The 21,237-nt window shown below is 36.9% G+C and overlaps 1 protein-coding gene across 5 annotated transcripts in view; it reads right to left on the reverse strand.

Moving 5' to 3' along the window:
- DCLK1 (doublecortin like kinase 1) overlaps positions 1-21,237 on the reverse strand; it is a 229,875-nt gene that overhangs the window by 44,448 nt on the left and 164,190 nt on the right. For 3 of the 5 annotated variants that reach the window (XM_066176006.1, XM_066176007.1, XM_066176008.1), the window contains exon 6: positions 16,178-16,272. In XM_066176006.1, coding sequence (XP_066032103.1) covers positions 16,178-16,272 — 95 coding nt within the window. Of the gene's footprint in view, positions 1-5,687; positions 10,484-16,177; positions 16,273-17,196; positions 17,313-21,237 lie in introns of those variants that run through there. The other 2 variants (XM_066176010.1, XM_066176011.1) reach the window with 2 other exon arrangements.

Genomic DNA, 21,237 nt, shown 5'->3' on the forward strand with positions numbered 1-21,237 from the left:
TTTGCGAAACTTAAACTTTATTGGGTTCACATGATTCACATGCTGAACGTGCTGCAGTATTTCATTATCTTTTTCAGTGTATATATTACATAGATTGCAGGGTGTACTTCCTGTAACTAACACTGTCAGTTCCTTATCAGTGTTTACAAGGTTTGTAGATGCCCACAATCTTGGTGCCAATCCACTTTACAAATTAAATACAACTACTTTGGAATTATTTCTTTCATCTGACACTACAGAACACAGCTGATGACTGGAGCAAGAGTAACTAAAGTTGCAGCAGTTTGGATATTTGCTGAGTACTGAGCCAGGGAAAACATAGTCAGCAGACTTAAAATTTGGCCAGTATGCTGAGTTCATTTGAACAGAATAACTTTTAATTTCTCCCACAACAGACTAAGGTCAAATGACTTAGACAAAATCTGAACTTGCCCAATTTTCACTAAAAAATCCTGAGAGCTTGCACATCCCATTTACCATGAGATTCTTTGCCCTTGTTTCTTTTAATCAACCCCAGCTCCTTCTTTTCATCCAGGCAAGTATTTCCTCTGAGCTTTGACCAGAATGGAAGAATGCATTAATCAGTTTTTGGACTGTTTTTGCTGCCTCTTGACAACAGAAGTCAGCACTGAGTGACTTTATAGAGTTTGCTAAGATATTGCTGCCTTTGTTTCGTGGTCAGGACATGTTTATATGTGTGCTATTCCTGTGCTAAACTCTGCGTGACATCCCAGTAAAAACTTACCTCTGGTTCATTTTTGAACAAATGAGCAGATGTGGATGATCAAGGTAACAGGGAAATGCTAGGAGTTCTCATGCCTGGAGAAGTCAGTCTCAAAGCCTATTTTTATACATATGTAATGAGAGAATTGTTTCCTTTACAGTCCTGCTTGTAAAATAAGCAGAAAAACATGTTCTCTCTACTCATTCTGGTGTGTTTGTTTTCGTAGAACAGACATCCAATTTCATACCTATTTTCCCACTCCACAGTATTTTCTGAAAGGAATTACAATTTAAGCATGTTTAGTATTTGTTACTTCTATGATCAGGAATGAATCATTACAACATTTAAGAAGTACAATCACAAAGAGGTTAGTGCTAGATTTTCAACAAATTATTAAACAGCTACTTCTTTTTTTCATATTTTGCACTTTAAATAGTGAGATTACACTTTAAAGTAGATGTTAGGTCAAGACTGCTGACTGCACAGCACTGCAGCTTCCTTTAACAGCCTGATGGTTTCTTTACAGTCTTGCAGTCATTGCTCTCATCTGTGAGAATGGGAGATGTGAAAATTGAGACCTAACTAAGCAGCCACATCTTGGAATGGGTGCCTAGAGACACTCAAATTTCTATTTGAGGACTTAAAACAAGGCTTAGCTGAGAAATGCAATTCCTCAGTCCTTCCAAAATTAGTTATCTTCAAAGGCCCATTTAAACGAAGCATTTTAGCAAGTGCTTCAATTTAAATACAAATAATCTTAATGGTCTACACATGGATGAAATTAAATTGGCTCTTAAATATGTCTTAGCCAAACTCCTTAAGTATGTATTTAACCTAGGCTTAGTCTAATAGACTGAAAAAAAAAAGTGGCCTGTAGAAAATTAAAAGGAAAAAATGGACCTCATACTGAGGTTTTAAGTGGCTCTACTTCTTTTCTTATTGGCACTATTAAAGATGGGAAAGTTAAAATGATATTTGTTAACAGAAGAAGTGAAATAATGGGTTAGTAACATACACCATACCACTGGTCTGCAAACAAAGCATACAGCCTCCTTGGTGGCATCGGCCTTCAAAACATTGGCACAGAGGCAGAGGCAGAATTTGCCAATGACAAAGAAGCAGTAGCTAGGAAGATGTGCTAAAAACACACACTGAGACCTTTAAAACTTTAAATAATTGTTGAAAAATATATAAAAAACATACTCTTCACTACCTTTGCTAAACCCCTCCTATTAAAACAGCAGATTGAAAATAAATCAGGAACTGGACATTTGCATGCATTCACCAAGTCTGCTGGCAGCCCCCCTTTCACAATTAAAGAGAGGTTACTGGATAAACAGGACACAAAAATTTTCATCTTTATTCGGTCCTCTCCGACAACACGCAGGCATTTATTTATTTATCTTTACTTCAGCTAGAAAGATATTTCATTTATTTAGACTTTAATTAGCTCGCTGTTCTCACAAGCTGAGAGCCCTGCGGGTCCAGCAATCCTTGTGGGTCTCAGCGTTCCTTCCAGTTGGCTTGCCAATCGTGAGGCAGTTTGTCGTGCGCGCTGTTTGCTCTCACAGATGTGGATCCCATCAGGGATCTTGCAGATGGGGAGGGGGAAGACAAACCCTAAGCAAAAGTATAATATCTTCAACACACAGACTTTAATGCAATTAGCTGTTTTAATTTCAAGCGATGCTGAGGAGCTTAGAATGTCATCACTTTTACACAGATTAAAAGGGGTCCAGTTGCACAAGGGCTGCCAGCACATGGCCAGTTTTATGGCACACCTTCATAAAAGCGAAGGCATAAAAAAATCAGGTCTGTGGTGTAAGGATTTCAGATCCTATTCAGGTTTATATAACAGATGGCCAACACACCACACACCTCACTGATGTGAATGGAAACAGCGCTCTAGAGTTTCAGTCATGTCTCACCTGGAGATTCATTTAGCAACTGTTTGGTAAATAGTTTGTATCAGTGGAAACTGAGCTAAATCCATGAAAAAAAAAAAAGGCAGCAAAATAAAAAATTACTGTAATGTCTCTCTCCTGATACCTTTGTCTTAATCTTAAAATCCCACTCCAACTAAACAGCAGGAATTATTCTTCTGGACTACTGGTGTCAGCAGTTACGAAAAGAGACTTAATCAAGTATGACTAGGAAGTTTGTGACTGCAATTCAGATTCCTGAATCTTAAAACCCAAACACTGCATTCTATTTTCTAAACCTTTTAAAATCTTTCTTAGACCATGTGGAATCTACAATGTCTCTCAACAATACATTCCTTTATATTTTTCCAGTATGAAGGAAGCATCTGGATGAAATGCGAGTAACAGAAAAGCAAACAGGTGTAACGCTAAGTTTGGATCTCATGCGGAGCTCTACTCTTTTAGAAACAGGCTTAATGAAGTGAGGATTAAGATTAGTAAACAAAGTGTAAGTTTAGTTAGGAGGTTCAGGAGAAGGGAATTATTAATATCTTTAAATTATGCCTCCTAAGATGTCCCTATTCCAAAGAACTCTACAGAATTAAAAAAAAAATACAAAAAGATAAGCATGTCAGTAATATGTGTAAGATGAAATTCAACTCAGTAAGGAAAAATAGTTTTAAAACCAAAACTAAGCATTTAAGCCCCCATGCTCACCTCTTTTGGAGCCCATACTAGTGTTCAGTCTGGTTATAAAACAACCTTTGCAAGGTAGCTGTCATGACTTCCTGACAGGCTCAGTTCCTTTGCCTAAAGATGATCATGAATAATGGTAAAATAAAGACAACCATCCAGTGCAGGTATTAGCTTTTAAAGACTTTGAAGGAGATCAAAAAATTCCCATAATATGTACAGTGTTAAGCAAGAAATAAGTGAGTCAATGAACAGCAAAATGGTACATCACCAGAGAACAAAAGCAGAGGACAGCTGATTTAAAACAATGGAGTAATATATTTTGATGTAACTTTTAAGACGATAAACTGGTTTTTTTATTATTCAACTCAGAAAGAAAGGGTTACACTGAAATTCCCTCTCCCAGCTATATCCAGTGAAAAATGTTTTTTATTTTCTTTTGTTTAACCTTACATTTTTTTGCCCAGACAGCTAAGACAGGGAAAAAAGCTTTCATGTAAACAGTACAGAGTTGGCAAAAAAATTGCTTCATGAAAAAACATGAAATCCACAATCTTCATGCTGAAAGAATGGACACTAATGGAGCTGAATGTATAGAAAGAGAAATGGTGCAATTGTTTTCTTTTCCAGTCTGGATACTGCACTAAACCGGCACATCAGATTCAAATTTATTCATAAACTGTTTCATCTGAAAAGGAACAGTAAAAAATGTATGCAAACCTGCTTACAAACTTATTCACAATTCTACATCCTACCTTATTTTGTTAGACACTTGACGTAAGAGAGGCCCTACACAGGGAAATGCTTTTTTTGTTGTTGATTAATGCAATTCAGGATTTACACAACTTAGAGAAGAGGGAAGTTCAAATGACACAAGCAATTATTTGGCATATTGTCAGGGTCTTGTGCTGGTTTTCTTCTTTGAGGAATAGAGGGACAAATGGGAAAGTTTGCAAGGAGATGGAGCTGACAGACTGAAGTTAAATTTGCAAGCTTGAAGCACCTTGTTTTATTAAGATCCCCTCACTAAGCTGCAGCATTGGATACTTATACACTCATTTGATTTGTGTGACAAGACAATTCAGAAAGACCAACACAGTTTCCTACATGGTATTTAACAATAAATTAGAACATAACCTCCAGCAGTTCCTAACAGCTGCTTCCAAAGTTGAGCCATAATTCACTCTAGGCTCACTCAGCCTTTGGCGTCATTCAGAAAAGATTGATGATATAAAAAGTGAAGTATCAGATTCATGGTATCGGAAGTTATTACTGTCATTTCCATATACTTATTGTGGTTAACATAAAAAGTTACATGTGCAGTGACGCAATGTGGAGGTTTCCTTTTACCTCTTCTAAAATTATACACAGGTAAAATTTTCTATTCAACTATAGAACAAAAATTGAAAAGCTACCAACCAAAAGGAGGTTCTTATTTCTTTCACCTAATTAAGGGCACAGCAAAATAGCCATTGTACTTTAAATTATTTAGTTGCATTTTTAAAGATCTCCTGGTATTTTCAACTGTTTCTTGGTAGAGACAGAAGCCTTAGTTATTTTGTTTCTACTCTTCCCCATTTCTATCATATTGTTTCCTTTCCATGTGTGTACATCTTTTTTAGGCAGACCTATTTACCAGCAACCAAGAGCAAAACTAGAACTTTTATCAGGCCCACAGTTTCCTCCAGGAAAGTATGAACATCAGGCTGGCAGATGACATGTCAGAATTTGTAACATCTCTCTTCCCCCACCCCTGCCAAACAAGAAATAAAACTAGGCTATGGATATGTGGATACACATTTTTAAAGAGTGGAAAGATGTATCAGAAAATTAGGTACTTATTTTAAAACACACCAGGTATGCTTCAGTACTATTAGCTTTTCACAAGCACATTTTCCTAATACTTGTCTTAGGAGAGATGCTACTGGGGCTCAGCTGTTGGTAGGGAGCTGGGACCTTGCTTTGGATATTCTACTAATTCCCCACTTCATACTTCAAATCTATCCCATCATGTGCACACAAAGTTACCCATAAGCAATTCAAAGCAGTTATATTTACTGTCTTCACAACACCCACTACAACCAAATTCCTCCTTGAAACATTTTTTGTATCTACACACTAAAGCCCTGAGTTTATTACTAAAAAAAGACACTGAAAGCATCTACTGCTTAAAGGAACCCATAAGAATGCATGAACCCCATATGCTTACACTAAGGTTAGAAGGACAATGTTGATCTAAAATGAACAAGCAATATCGACTGCAAGTATTTTGTTGAAGACTGTTAATCATGTTTCCAAAATAAATTCTCTGAACAGTGTGTATTTTTAATATATATTTATTACATCACTTACAATAATCTACATTAATGTTAAATCTAGCAAAATAACATATTGCAACCAGGATGACATGGTCAAATATGAAACACAAGTACAATACAGTATGATGAAACAATGGCACAAAAATGAAGGTGATTTTCTTCAGCTGAATTTAAGAAATAAAACATTCATCGGTGTTTATTTTGCAAGTTTTACATGTTTTGTTGATAAATCAACAGCTTTCTTTTTGGTTTCCTGCATCACATTAATACAAAAACGGTATACTTTTAAAAGCAAATATCCAAGCACTTTTCATTAAAAAAAATAATTGTATGCATAACTTTGTTAAATCTTAAACTTACATTGTAAATGTGCCAATATTTACAATATCATAGTGCAACTAAGAAAATGAAGAGGCCTTAGCACAAACATTGTTAGCTCCTCTTTCACTAGAGTCCAAATTCCAAAACACTGTATTGCAGGGCAAACCACGACCTAATAATTACCCCATACAACATCGGACAACAAGTACACGCTGAATACAGTACAGCTTTCCTCACACTTCACTGCTGAGGGCTAATTGAAGCGAACTGGAGTATAACCACCATGCGCAGCCACAGACACAAAGCCACACAGGAGCGCGCGCACCGCGTGCGTGTACTCAGCCCCACGCAAGGACACAGCACGGGTGTCACCTACAGACCCACCGCGGGGACCCAGGGCGCTCCGCCAGCCCTGAGAGAGGCCAGCTGAGCTGGCCAAAATTGTCATGGCAGCAAGCACAGCTCAGAGCAGCCCCTGCTCTGCTCAGCAGCCCCTGGTTTCTGCATAGAAGGGCTTTCCTGGGGGAAGCACACCCATTTCCAAAGAGGGTGACAACCTCTTTCTTGCTTTGCTCTGCACATACAGGTATTGCTGTCTGTGCTTCGTAAAGTTACTTTTCATCGCTCATAGTTACAAGCTCTTGTCACTAGCAGATGGAATTGAAAGTGAAGATTAAATAAAAAACAATCCTGTATTTGGTTGCACACCATTAATTGGATACAGGAAAAAGCACAGACAACATTAATCTGTGCATTCAAGTGATGAGGTAATTTAGCACCATAAAGATTTTCTGTCTGTTCAATTCTCTACATTTTTGACAGAAACAGTAAACTTTAATTGATCAGAGGTTCTTTTGTATATCACTGTTAATTCATTTTACATTCAGAGTGCAGTTTTTGTAACATATGCACTACATAAAGTTCACACTGCAGTGTGAATTATGAAACTGCAGAAGAAAACACTACTATTTATCTCAATTTTTACTCCACACAATCTCAATCCAGTTGTTCTTCCAGGGTGTTGAACATTATATATCCTTTCCTGTAATATACATTTATAGCCACAATATTAATACCCCAGATTTTTCATCTTTCAGCCAAATATGCCCTATGAAAATGAACTGAAGAGAAAAATAACTAAATATAATGTGCTGTCTCAGAATTATTTTAGAAATTGGAAAGCAATTTTCACATTGCATAATGAATGTTAAAGATTTTACTGATTTCAACAGAAGAATGTCTAATTTTGCATGACTTAATGTACTGCAGAACAGCACCATTCAAGAGGAGGCGTAAGACTGAACATGTCAAAAGAACACCATTTCAAATATTCAAATTTCAATTTAGGATTAATGTTTTGTCTGTGTGTACCTATTTGTGCATAAGGTTCTATCCTTCCCGCCTTGGAGTCAGTGGTGGGTTTGCCACTAACTTCTGGTCAGTTTGAACTTAGCCCTTGTTTGTAGATGTGATCTCTTAAAACTGGACAGAATTCCTTAGGGTAGCTGCTCAGCAAGTAATGGTTGTTGCAGCTCCACCAGCTTTAACAGAGCTGTAGTGAATCCCAGCAGATGAGCATCCTCCTGTTAAAACATCTTCCCCACTTATTTGTTTAAAGTCACAAATGTGACATAACAGCGCATGGGTTCCAAAGCCATTAATCTATGTACATGTGCATGTGCGTGTAAATACAAACATACGTGTTCTGTGCTTCACATGTGAACTGCTCGTTGCACAAAAGAAAAAAAGAGATTTAAAAAACAAAACAAAGTTGCAGAAAGCATTAGGGAAATAATCACAAGTATTCATAAAGCTCAAAAGGAATCAAAGCTTTCACAATCTATACAAGACTCTTTAGCTACATCATAATCACCTTGGAGTAGGCACAAATAATGCAGCATACAGAGAACTATCAGAGGTTCAAACACTATAAAGTTGCTTAAGCTATTCTATTATTTAATGCAGTTGATGAAATCAAGGAACAAACTAAAACCTGTGCTATTGTAAGCAGAACTACAGAATCAAGGAACACAATTTCAGTTTCACCCATAAACTGAAACCTTCTGGTCTTGCTCAAAAGAAGCATTTCATTTCTGCTCATGTATAATGGGAATTACATTCCACACAAAAAGGGATCTCAAAGTCTATAAACAGTGTACCTTTTCAATCTCTAAGGGACTTTCATTCCTAAAATGAAATATTAATGATACGTCTTGCCTCTGAATAGCCCCTTAATACAAGTCATATGTTGAAATGATTAAACGTTATGGACTAGCATATTCCTTTTTAAAACAGTCTTGATGGAGAACTCACTATTATAACAATTACTGATATAAGGTCCATTTTTCTTTTCCACAGCTAAGCAAAGCTGTGGGATTCAGGTTTGCTGGCAATCTGTGCTCCCTGCACAGAACATTCCCAATAAACTGCCTAAAGCAGCTGTAGCCTATATGGGAGAAGGGAGGAAAAATAAAATTCCTAGAATTTATTTTCTTTACAGAAAGAAACAATTTTCAAAATGTCAGTAAGTATTTCGCTCAATCTGGTGGAGTTGCCTGAAATTTTGGAAACTGATCCCAATGCACCTTTATATAATATGCATTTCTCAGGATCAAGTAAAACATTTTGCAAAAACATTCCCTTGTAACAGCCGAAAATGCAAGTAACTTCACAGCTGTGAACTTTTTCAGTAGAACAGGGCAGCCTATGCATTATGGTATGGGGTGAGAGATGGACTGTCCTTGTGAGAGGGAAAAGTTTTAGAGTGAAGTCTGAAGCAGAAATGGCAAAACATGCATTTCAAAAGGGAATGACCTGACTGCTTCAGCAAACCTGCCAGATCAATGACTTTCTCTCCAGGTGATACTGGAACCAGGTATTGGAAACAGAGAAGGTAAGTTTTGTATTCTGCTGCCCTTTTATTTCTTTTCGCAAATGTCCTCTGTTAAGAAAATTCTATTGATACAGTAAAGCCATAACCTCACATGCCAACATATTCCATCTGGTGAGTTTAATTACGGACAAATCAGTCTAAAGGAATTGTTTCACTACATTTAGAAGCTGGCATGTGGCAGCTAAACCTTTTCTTCAATTAAGTAAATTTTCCTGATTTCAAAATATTTTAAATCATCACTAAATAGCTCAAAAATATAACCCCTATAGATTTTTGATGAGAATCAGAAACATACTGATTTCTATTTCTTAAATTATTACTATTTGAGAAAATGAAAAAGTGTGTGGTCACTACACTAGGGACTTAAATACAACATATGATGGGGAAAATTGCTATTATGTAAATAAGGTAGACTAAGATTCTCACAATAAAGCAGCAGAAAACAAACGAAAATTAGTAGATATTTGTTAAGCAACTGGTTATAATGCACGACCTACTTTAACGCTAAAGGAGTTTTGCATATTCATGCTGTACGAAAAGAGCACCCCTAGATACTGCGAAAACAAAAAATTAGGTCAATAGGAGGATGATTTACAGCATCACCATTTCTGTAGGCTTTCTTTTTAAAATGCACAAAATGTTTTCTTATAGGAAATTAAAAACGATGTTCCCGTTCTTAACATAAGTGAAAATAATCAACTATTTTCTCAGGCAAAATATATTTTTCCAAAAGATATCATCATACATATGTCAGATGACACTGCTAGTCAGCAGGCCCTCATATTTCCTTGGTCAGAAATCTGTCCTTATTTACTTGCAACACATGGATGATCAGCATTAACATCTCTTGCCAGGTAAAACATTCATAATGCCTGTGAACACTCTACTGTTTACAGTCATCAGATGGCAAAGCAGTAAAGAGAATTTGAGCACTGTTTTGAAAGAATTACTTTTGTCCTGTGACCACACAGGATTTCTTCACTTTCTTTTCACTTGGATAGAAAGACTAAACTTAGAGTGTTTCAAATGTGCGACTTGGGATCAGACAGCGTGGTGCAAGCAGTTTAATATGGTAGGTTTTTTCTTCTCTGTATTTTACCTATTCATTTTACCTATGCATTTTACCTAGCTGGTAAAAGCAAAGTACTCATTAACTGTTCATGTCAAAATGAATAAAGGTACATATGGTAAAAAACAGAACATATAATCAGTACCTTAGATGATAAAAATAGTGCTATTCATAAATGTGCCCACTATGTATTTGTGCTTTATATTCACTTATCCAATCTTTGTGCCTTTAAGTATGCACAATGCTGTTCTGGATTTGATGGACATATTCAGTAGCTCATTCATTACAAATTCTTGCATTAAAATGCAGTGATAAAGCCAAAAAATACCCCCACACACTAGAATTAATTTGGCCCCATGTTGTTAATATTAAATATGCAAAACTCTTTTGTGCGATTCACTATTACTGTAAATTAGCAGCTATTTTCTTTAAAAATGTTAAACCTTCATCAAATCACAAACCATAAACATTGTTCCATTTTCTCTTTTACACTGAGTCTCCTACTGAATCCATATCATCCGAAGAGAGTGGGCGATACAGGTCCTGTAAGATGAAGTGCAGTATAGATTTGTTTATTCTGTTTGATTTGTTGCACTGCAACTGTCTTATATTCTTTTTGTTACTGTGGACCAGAAGACATTGTTTAACACAAAATACACATGTTCTATATACTCATATTGTTGTCTTAATGGCATATTGTTATCATTTATAAATAAAAAAATAGATGGTTAATAAATAAAGCTGAAATTTCAATGTACAGCAGATTCCCAGAAGCAATTATTTTTTTCTTTGTGTCTTTTCTATTAAACACTATTCAAACAATATTTGTCTGTTCTGGAGAGTCTCCTAATGATTTGAAAACCTGGAAATATCAATTTAATCTCAGAGGGAATATATTTCCATTTTGGCTATTTCGCAGTGGCAGAGTGGCAGAGTAAGTCCTCACCTCATTTAAGGCAATAAAAACTTGCCACCCACTGGTGATATAGGATGGATCCAGCAACATTTGATCCCTGGACTGCTGACACTGAATTCTGCTGTTGCCTATGTCGTACTGAGAGTGATATTCCTTTTCCACAGCTCCTCTGTGCTCGTGTGTATGTATAAAAAGACAGCATGTTTTACACTTGTCCCCCCATCACCGCCTCTTTCTGTCGGTAGCCAAGCAACCAGCTCCTGACAGCAGAGGGAGAGTCTGAGTGGATCTGTACACTTCATTCTTTCAACACACTCTGATCCTCTGACGGATCAGACAATCCTCAAGTGCCAGAGGTGTTATGGGATGATACACTGCCCTATCCCACCTACGCAGCACAGCAAGCCTTGTCGAGACACACAATGGCACAGAAGGAAAGTTCAAAAAGAGAAGTGGTAGAGGACAGAGCACTGTCTTTTTAAGATGAATTAAGCATAAATTCAGAGGGGTTCTGATCAGGCAGGTGCCCAGCACATCTCATAGCCATTCTTTAAGGTGTTTTGGAGGATCCTTTCCACATAGAACATATGAACAAATTGCAAGAAAAAAACCCCTGTAGGACAAAGTACAAGAAAATATGAGAATGGGAAAGCTGATGGAGCCAGCTTTTGGATTGACCTTGAATGTATTTGGTTTTCTTTTTTAAATCACAGTAAGAGAAGAAATGAGACAAGAAATGAACAAATCTGAAAGCTATACTACAAAAAAGGACCAGCTAAAATGAATGCTTCACAAATTTCAAATTGTGATCTCTATAAACAATGCAGGTTCATATTTTACTTGTAGGCACGATGTAAAGGGGATTTAAGTAGCTTAAAGGGGGGTTGATTTCCTAGAATGCTTATTCTGTATGTATTCTGCCAATGGGCATGTATACACACAGTAGAAGACATTAGACTGGCAGAGTGAAGATCAGATCTTAAATATATTTCTATTACGTTGGAAACAATCTAGACAAGAGAACAATTTAAAAAAGAGAAGACCATCTTATTCTGAATACTAACAAGTTAGGTAATTATTAAAATTTCTTTTGAGAATATGCAGTTTGGGAATTTCCAATACAGGAGAAAAGAATCTTTTGATTTGCTAGAGAGTAATACCCCAACATTTGGAATAGTATCTCTCAGGTGACTGCTCTTGCTTCTGAATATAAAAACAAATTCACATTTGGAACAGACAAATAAGATATTTCTGAATTTTAATATTTAAAGAATATTTTTGTGTTTATTTTCATAACTCTATGATTGCATTAAAGCAAAATCATTCACCAGATTTCAGTGTCATTTTCTATGCTTTTTCACCTGCTTTTAAATACTTAAAAGTCTTAAAAAGTCTTCCTTTCTTAAAGAATTTTCCTTCGTATCATTAACCAAAGAGCTGTCTTTCTTTTTTTTTTTCAAATTATAAGGAGAATCTATTTATTATTTTGCATAGATTTATAAGAAAACAAAAATTGCTGAATGAATCAGACTTCTTGGCTACCTACAACTCAAAAAAATCCTCATGTACATAGAATTCAGCCTGTCTAATCAGTCAAGAAGTACCTTAAATCTAATATTTTTTTTTTTAATTCTGTAGGTTGCAATCTCTAGGAACATAGAAAAAATATTTAAATTTTCTCTAGATGTCATGTCACTTTTTCTGAGTCTGCATAGCTAACTGCACTCTGTTGCAGTAGGAACTACATTTTTGGGCAACACAGTAACTCTACTTCAATCTGCTATTTCAAACCTGAATTTCAAATGTATTAATCCTCTGGGAAAAACCCCAAAATTTAATGATGTTTATAATATTTTAAAAACTAGAATCTTAATTTCCTATTTAAGAATAAAGAAATAATTAAACTGCAAGAAAGAGTAACTATAGCACACAGCCTGCTAGTTAAAATATTCAGAAGCTGAAAATTGGTTGACAGTTAGCTAAGATAGCTGATAAATTGTTCCTAGTTCACTTTCAACTTTGAGAATTACACTCACGAAATTAATCTTTCAAATCTTACTTTCTTCAAATATAGACTGAGTTTCGCACAAGATTATAAAAATATAACTTTCACTGACTTCTGAATTTCTGGAAACAACTCAACCACATACATATGCAAATGAAAAAGGATAAATTTTATCTTTTTATATTCTGGCTTTTGAGGGTATAAAATTTCATCTATAGGGTTACAAGAGTACTGTTTTCCTGAGTATGTACCACAGCAGCATTTTTTGCCTTATTTACATCAATGAAAAGCCTTCCTTCAAAGGTCAGGATTTACTTTTTAAAAAGCTGAGTGATGAAACATCAGTAAGAAAGATGATTAATCCTTATTTTAAGCTGCCTAATGCACTTCACAGGTCTTTACTATTCCCAGGAAGAAATCCCTCCCTTTGTGGAAGAACCTTGCTTTGTTGTCTCTGGATTCAAAAGCATGACCTCCTCTCAGCTGTACTTCCCAGGAAAAACACTGGCAGCCTGCCTAGACCCCTCGGCATTGTGATGTTCATCATGGCTGGGGATGCTGAAGAGCTGATTGATTAGTTAAGTCAAGGTGAACCAGGTTAGGCTAAAGGAAATGTTCCTGTCGCCTTCCAGACCCAGGAACCACCACTGGCATCCCATGTACCTGATGGCATGAGAGAACAGGGACTCCTGTAACTCTAACTGCACAGAGAGAAGTGCAAAACACCACAAATCACAGAGCTGAGCTGGTGCTCCCAGGACCCAGCACCTTATTTCAGTTCTAAAGCAGTAGCTCCCTCAAACTGCTGGTAAAGAGAGAACGACAGAGCAGTCAGAAAACCAGCCATCACCTTCAACCCCAGATCATGGCTACAGCAGCCAACACTCTTCTTCCAGGGCAAGAACACCTCACCTCTCAACACTGGGGACAAGATGGGAACTGAAATCCATCTCTTCTCCCTTGTAGGTCTATCATATGATGCCAGCACTTCAGCAACCTCCTAGGGAATAAACCTTGTCCTGTAGCTGGCTTGTCAGCACTGTAGCTGAAGCCATTAAAGACAAAACATTTTGCGTTTAAATTTGGCTTGTGACAATAAGGTACATAACCTCTCTAAGTAAAATTTAAATTAAAAGACAAAAAACCTGTGCTAAAAGTAAAGAGAACACCATATATAGTGCTAACAAGGAAATTATGATTTTCAAGCATGGCTTAATGCCTTATTTACTCATTGGAATCCACACTATAAGCTTTAATGACACAATCATATGTTTTTACACCAAACTTCTAACTCATTCACTTCACAAGCTAAACACAAAAGCAGATGAAATAAATTTTCAGACTGAGTGTTAAGTTTCCATCCCTGAACTTCTGAGTTGATTTTGTAACCTAAATAATGTTATTGTAACGCATTTTACATGATTGCAATCTATTTTTATATTACATTAATATATTCCATGTTTCATCAGGTAAAAAAAAATAAATCTGTCTAAAATAAAGCTAGGGAAGCATGAAAGGTCCCCTACTGAGGTCAAGGGGACTGAATACGAATATTGGAGAAGAGAATTCAACTCCCTAACAATGTCTTATCCCTCCCGTAGTACACTTCAATATTTATTTTCTCTGCAGTTAGCAGTCTGATTTTGTTACCGCTACATAGCACTTTGCATCCATAATACTGCCACTCGGTGATCCCATTACACTCACACATAAAAATAAGCCCATCTGCTCTCCTCTTCACATTTGAAAGTCAGAAATCTTGTGCCTAGAAACCCCTTGTGTCTAATGGTGCTGATCACATGGTTCCCACTCACCCATCCACAAATGTTAGCAGAAAAATATTTCTTCACTGTGGAGAGCGAAGCATCAGTGGTGAGAAAGAAAGTTTAGGAAAGTTACCAATGAAAAGAGACAGCCTTACAGCAAATGCAAATCCAATGTAAACTGGTATCATCCATCTAAACAGACGCCCTCACATCTCCAATGTATAATTCATTTGGAAGACTCTTTGTTCCCTCTCCAGTGACTTATTAATGATTCATTAATAAGCCTTGAGAGCAAGAACAAACAGGTGGGGAAGACATTGCATTCAAGAAGATTTTAGCACCAGCTTACCCACTGGAACTCACGTCTTTACTCTCTGCATATCGGATGATGAAAACCATGACACTACCCTGAGACCCCAAGCTGCTGCTCACTGGCTGTCCCTACACTGCAAGATCACAGTAAGCTCCTGTGTCTGTAAACAAGTCATGGCAGAAACCCAGAGCTGTATCCCAGATGAAGGTAAGACTTGGACGTGCACATCTCCTCAGCTCCCTGGCATACATCAGATATTATGAAGAGTCTGCAGGCTAGAAGGGAATCGTGTCATGCTACAGCTATTTCTGATCTGGGTATCTGGGGAATCAGGTCTGCTCCAGCTCCTAAAGTCCAGCACTGCCAATTTTGTACAAAATCCCCTTATTTTGAGAGACACAAATTATGTCTTTGTTTAAAAACTGAAAAGGCAGAAAAAGCATGTGTTCATACTCTGTTTATAAACAAGTCTGAGACCCAGAGTACTGCCTCAGGGATGCTTTCATTGAGAACTGACCACAGTTTAGAAAATAGTAGAAAATACATAGATATCTCCATTATTTCTTTTAAACAGATAAAATTAATTAAATCAGCATGTGGAGCTTTTTGGGTTGAACGAATAATATTTTATCAGAGGGTTTCAGCAGTAACAGGCATTAGCTTAGTTCTGGATGCTTAGGAATATTGTAGATTCCTCCATATACGATAACTAGGGGGAACCTACAACTACTATCAACTCTCATCCAGGAAAGTGACTGATAGGTCTCACGTTGTCTTGGTGCTGATAGTATCTTCACTGCACAAGGCTGTGATATCACAGCTAAATTCCACAGTGCATTCTTTCACCTTGCTTCAAAATCAAAGCAGTCTGTAGGTTGTGCAAGTGACATAATGCCCACAGCGAGTTAGGAACAAAAAAGATTTCTTTGACATTTTTTTCAGTTGAGAAAAATTTGGAAAAAGAAAGTAAAACAAATAAACAGAAAAGTTCTGTGAAAAAGGAGAGAAACCCCTGGTTATTTTCCCCCAAGGATAAACCAGTTCTCAGTATACTTAACACTTTGACAGACACAGAATGGTTGTATTCCACTTCAGGGTGTTTTATAAACACAAGGATTGTAGCCAGGCTCTTCCACCCTATGGCTCTACACGCACACAAGGGATCAGAAGGGAGAAGGCTACTGGATAATGGCTATGCTGGATTCTCACTCAGAAATCAGTTTCCTTATTTCCTTACCCTCTGTTTCCGTAGGCTTCCTGGGCTGGTGGGAGATGGGCTTGGAGACTTCCCAGAGCGGGGAGTAGAAAGTTGGCTACCAGGGGTTCCATTCACTAAAAGGACAAGAAATTGAAAAGAAAATAAATACAAGGCATTATTAAAAGAAAAAAACCACTTAAATCAACATTTTTTTCAGTCTTTGTCGAACAAATTAATTTGCTTTTGCTTAATGTTTAAAACATTAAATAAGGTAATTCAAAGAATTATTTCCTGAGATTTTTGGCTCATGAAGACAATTTTTTATACAGAATGAAAGCAAGTAATGAAAAAACTTGACAAGACTTTAGTCAATGGCAGAGAACATGATCATGTTTTCTTAAACTGTATTGTTCCCGTACTTGAAAGTAATGGGAAACAAGGTACTTTGTTAACCTTAAAAGACATAATACATATAAACCTTTTCATTCCATTTAACTATGGCTTGAAGTGCTGCCCACAAAAATTAAAACACAATATTGCTTGCAAGAACAAATCAGCTGCCTGCTTTTCCTCACTCTACCATTTGAAGAGATTTTTGCAATACTATCTGACCCAAATAACACCTCCAACTTAACCCAGAAGGGCTTTCTGGAGGTAAACGAATTGGATGTAACTCGTCCAGTCTGACTTACAGGAAAGCTTCACTTTCTCAAATAAGCAAGTTTCCTCACATAAGTCAGTGCCTATCTTTATAGAAGCATCTTCACATGCACATGACATTTTCTAATAAATTAACAAAACAATGCCAGCAGAGGACAGAATTCTACTACAAAGTATTCACTCGAGAGGCTATCAATAATATTCACATTGAAGCACTGATAGAAACACTATGAAGTGTGTATCACATATACATGTAAATATTCTTAAACAAGCAACTGTTCTATCAAAGTCTACATTTTTAAGTGCTAGGATAAAAAGAACAAACGAACAGATTCCCAGATTCTGAATCTTAGGAGAATATTTACAAACTAAGGATATCAACAAGGCATTTGACTTACCTTCTATGAGTTCTAACATGGACAAAATCTGACTCTTTAACCTGATAAGAGCAAGCAGCAAAATTCCTGCTCTCTACTAAGCCAAGCTGTAGCCAAACTGAGAAGCAATGGGATTAGTTAAGGATAGCTGGGGCTGCTCGCAGAGTGAGCTGAATGCAATGCAGGATTCATAAGCAGAAGCCTTTTCTGCGTAAGGCTGACGTCTTCAGAGCAGCAGTGGGAGGTGCAGGTGCTGTCTTAGGGCTACATCAAAGGTGTCAATTAAGCATAATGCTGCTGCTTCACAACGCTGAGCCACCACAACCCCCACTCGCTTTCCATGGAGCCCCGAAAGCCTAGGCAATTTTATATGCTGTGCACTGAATCATAATGAGGTGCCTTTGGGGGCAATGTACCAAATGACTCATCCGAAAATCAAAATGACAATAACTCTTGTAAAACCTTGGCTGACTGGCAATCTAGCAAATGCTAATTCCTTTGGATAATACAGTAGGCATTTTTAAAAGATTCTTCCTACTTTTTACATAATACATTGTTCTTACTGGCTAATACTGGGCCCACACATTATAATGAAGAAATACATATACCTACCACATAACGCACATCAATAAGCCCCATTATACTGCATGATAAAGGATGATGACTTAATAATGCTTAGATGCTATGAGTGAACCAATCTCAACATCACTTTGTCCACGGCATTGTTTAGAGTAAAGTTGCAATATATTTGCATAACTATAGAAAAAACATGCTCTAATTGGATTTAAATAGGCTCTTTTTATAGAAAAACATTCTACTCATCAAGGCTTCAAAATGTCTTTATACAGAGGACTGTGATTTGCATATATCAGCACTCATTCAAGTATGTGTAGGGGGATGCACAGGCATACATGTATATATGTATGTTCATACAGTATTCAGCAAAACAGCCACAGATCTGCCCGACAGTGACTAAAATCAAATTTATTTCTGATATCACTGAAATAATTTAGGAAAAGAGCAAGATGAGGGCATTAGAAATGTGGAATCTCAGACTGGTAAAGTTGTAAAATGTATCTTCTAAACATCTATGGCATATTTTAGAAACTAACATTAAACTTCTACTATTCACACAGAGCTAGTCCTCGAGACTGCTGAGTAACAGGACTAGTGCTCTGCCTTCTCTTTAAAACAAGCAGATACTCTTAAGTCTAGTTATCATAAACAAATTTAAGATAACAGATATATTTCAATACACCTTGTAGCACTAGGCACCGGTTCGTGTTCTTTTATAGATTGACTCCTTCCCCATAACTTTCAACAATAGTTTTTTTTCAGAATTACTATAGCAATCACTCTCTCCTGAAGACAAAAGCTTGAGGCTACCAAGTGGAACCAGACAAATAGATACAATGGTGTGTTTAGCTACTGACACATTTCCATATTGATGTAGATTATCTTGATAAGTATCTGTTTAGGATGAGAAAAAAAAAATTACTATCATAAATCCTAAAAATTACTTGTCACCACCAGAGTATTCAGAGTGTTTAAACTAAGTTTGAATGCTCTCTTCAACTGTGCTTTTAAAAAGGAAAATTATGATAGCTGTGCTTATCTTGGCCATCAGTAACATGCGAAATCAAGAGCACAATTAATGAATTGAGGCCCTCAGCAGACTTAAGTGAAGTTTTCTCACCTTCTTTCCCATATCCAAAATATAAAGGTGCCAGTACATAAAACATGTACCTGGAGATCTTACAGGGACTCCCTACAGAGAGCTGATTAGGAAACTCCAGAGATGGCAATTAGCTCTGGAGATGAGATTACTTTTACCAATCTTTGTGTGCCTGTAGTACTGGCTTCTACATCTGAAGTAGCTATCTAGACTTTATTTTAACCAAGTTGCTGTCATGACAGAAGTTGTATAATCCCAAAGCAACCATCTAAACCTGACCTGATGAACCATCTACTAGGTGCATCCATTGCAGTGTAAACTTTCAAAGCTACACAAGATGAATCCTTCTGGATGCTCTCCATACCTGGAGATATATATTGCTATTATCATTATTACATTATTCTTCCTACTGATATTATTAATATAATCCTTAAGACAGACATGACAGTAGAACAGAAATGGTGATTTCTGATATTTTCCCCTTACATTCCAGGTGCCCTCCTTTTTTACCTTTTTGTTTATGGCTTCCTGTGCTTGTGAGTCATCATACTGAATTTGCAAATAGAGGTGATATCAGCTGCTGTGTAGCAGGAAGAGACTGCAGTGATTCTGACCCCCTTCCTGAACTCCATTTGTAATCGTTACAACCATTTTGCATAAGGTGCCCATGACCAGAAAACATGGTAACAAATGTGTGAATAAAAGCTGTAAGATTTAATAATACTACATTCCTGATCTCTAAATTGCCCTAAAAGCCATTTCTAGGTGGAATGAATTTTTGTTGGAAACTGCATTTCTATCCAGTATCTGCACAGCATTTCTCACTGACTGATAAAGCACATGTTCTTAGAGGGAACCTTGATGTAGATAAAGACATATGAAATTGCTAAATCACTGTTGTGACTGATCATTTTATTGAGTGAGGGAAGAGGTTTCTTGTCACTTTTATTCATAAAATGGCAGAGGTCACAAACTTCAGCTTGACACACAGAGCCCTCCCATCGTCTTATGAAAAAGATTTATCAGTTCAAAATTTCACCAGTGAAATACGTATTAAAAAGCTGCAGCAATAACAAAATTGTGGCTGCTCAGAGCAGATGTATGCAACCACTTAGTTGTGAACTCCTTTCCTTACTGTCCTCTTGTGCTGAGGATGTGCAACAGGGCAAGGACCTGTCTTTGCATCTGCTTTTCCAGCACCTGGCACACACATGAAGATGGAAAAACCCATAAAATAGAATACTAAAGCTGGATATCAGCATCTACTGAGAGAAATGCAAAATAGGTTTTCATAGGATAATGTAAATAACAAATATGGTAATATTTTGGAATACTATTATGATAATAAACTAGTGAAAATGCTGCAAGCAAAAAGTACCTTGATAGCATTCCAATAAATAAATTTTGATAGGGCATATTTTCGTTAAGTAATAGAAACAAAAAGCAAGAAAAAATGAATTAAAGCATCAAGTACCAGTCTGAGAAGCCACCAATACCACTGCAATGTATTAAATACAGTGTCCTACAGAGTTGCCTGTTGATGTGCAAGCATATTGTACTTTATAAAACACATAGAGATGACTCGGTGTGTTTAAAAAAGTGGTTTGCCAAACACAAAAGTGTGTGTGAAGAAGAAAGGAGATTAAGGGAAAGGCTTTTTGCAGGCTTTTTTTGCAGCCACAACTTATGAATAGGAAAGTTAAGTTAAAAAATTATTTACACAAGTCACAACATATGTAGGTCACATTCAGCAGCTGTTAGCAAAAAATGTGAGATTACTATTTGACCTTGCCTCAATTGCTTCTGTAGTTTTTCACTGTCCTTTCCAAAACAGCATTTTTGTCTCAGTAAGATTATGTAGTTACAAAATAGTTAGGAAATAAACCATATCTTGCCTTTTTGTTCATTTTGCTTTTGTATTTTACTTTTGTACATCTTGTCATTTTTTTGTCTTAACACCAAAAGACATAGTGTGTACAGAGCACCACATTAGGCAAGTGCCCTCAGTATGACTCCCCAGAGGTTCTACCTTAGCATGCAACTGCTTGAGAAAAAACACCCAGATACCAACACTGCCTTTGTTTTAACTGGTACTAAACTGCTCTTTTTCTATTCCATTTTTTTGGAGAGTTTATATCAAGAAGTTAAGCAGATGAAATAGAACATTCCTTTGTCACTGAAGACAAGGCCTGACAGACCCACACAGAACTTTCACCTGATCAACAGATCAATAGATTAGAAATGTCAGCAGAAAGGATTACCTACAGGTCAGGTTTACATTCCCCATCCCAGCAGCCACCAATGCACGAGTCCTGGTTAGTCACTGATACCTGTGGTAGCCACACAGTCTAACCCAAGCTGTGCAGAGCTCAGCAGGGACTGTAAAC

This window comes from Chamaea fasciata, unplaced genomic scaffold (genome assembly GCF_029207755.1).
Source record: "Chamaea fasciata isolate MVZ Bird 193981 ecotype frontalis unplaced genomic scaffold, bChaFas1.0.hap1 SCAF_2, whole genome shotgun sequence".
Taxonomy (NCBI): Eukaryota; Metazoa; Chordata; class Aves; order Passeriformes; family Sylviidae; genus Chamaea; species Chamaea fasciata.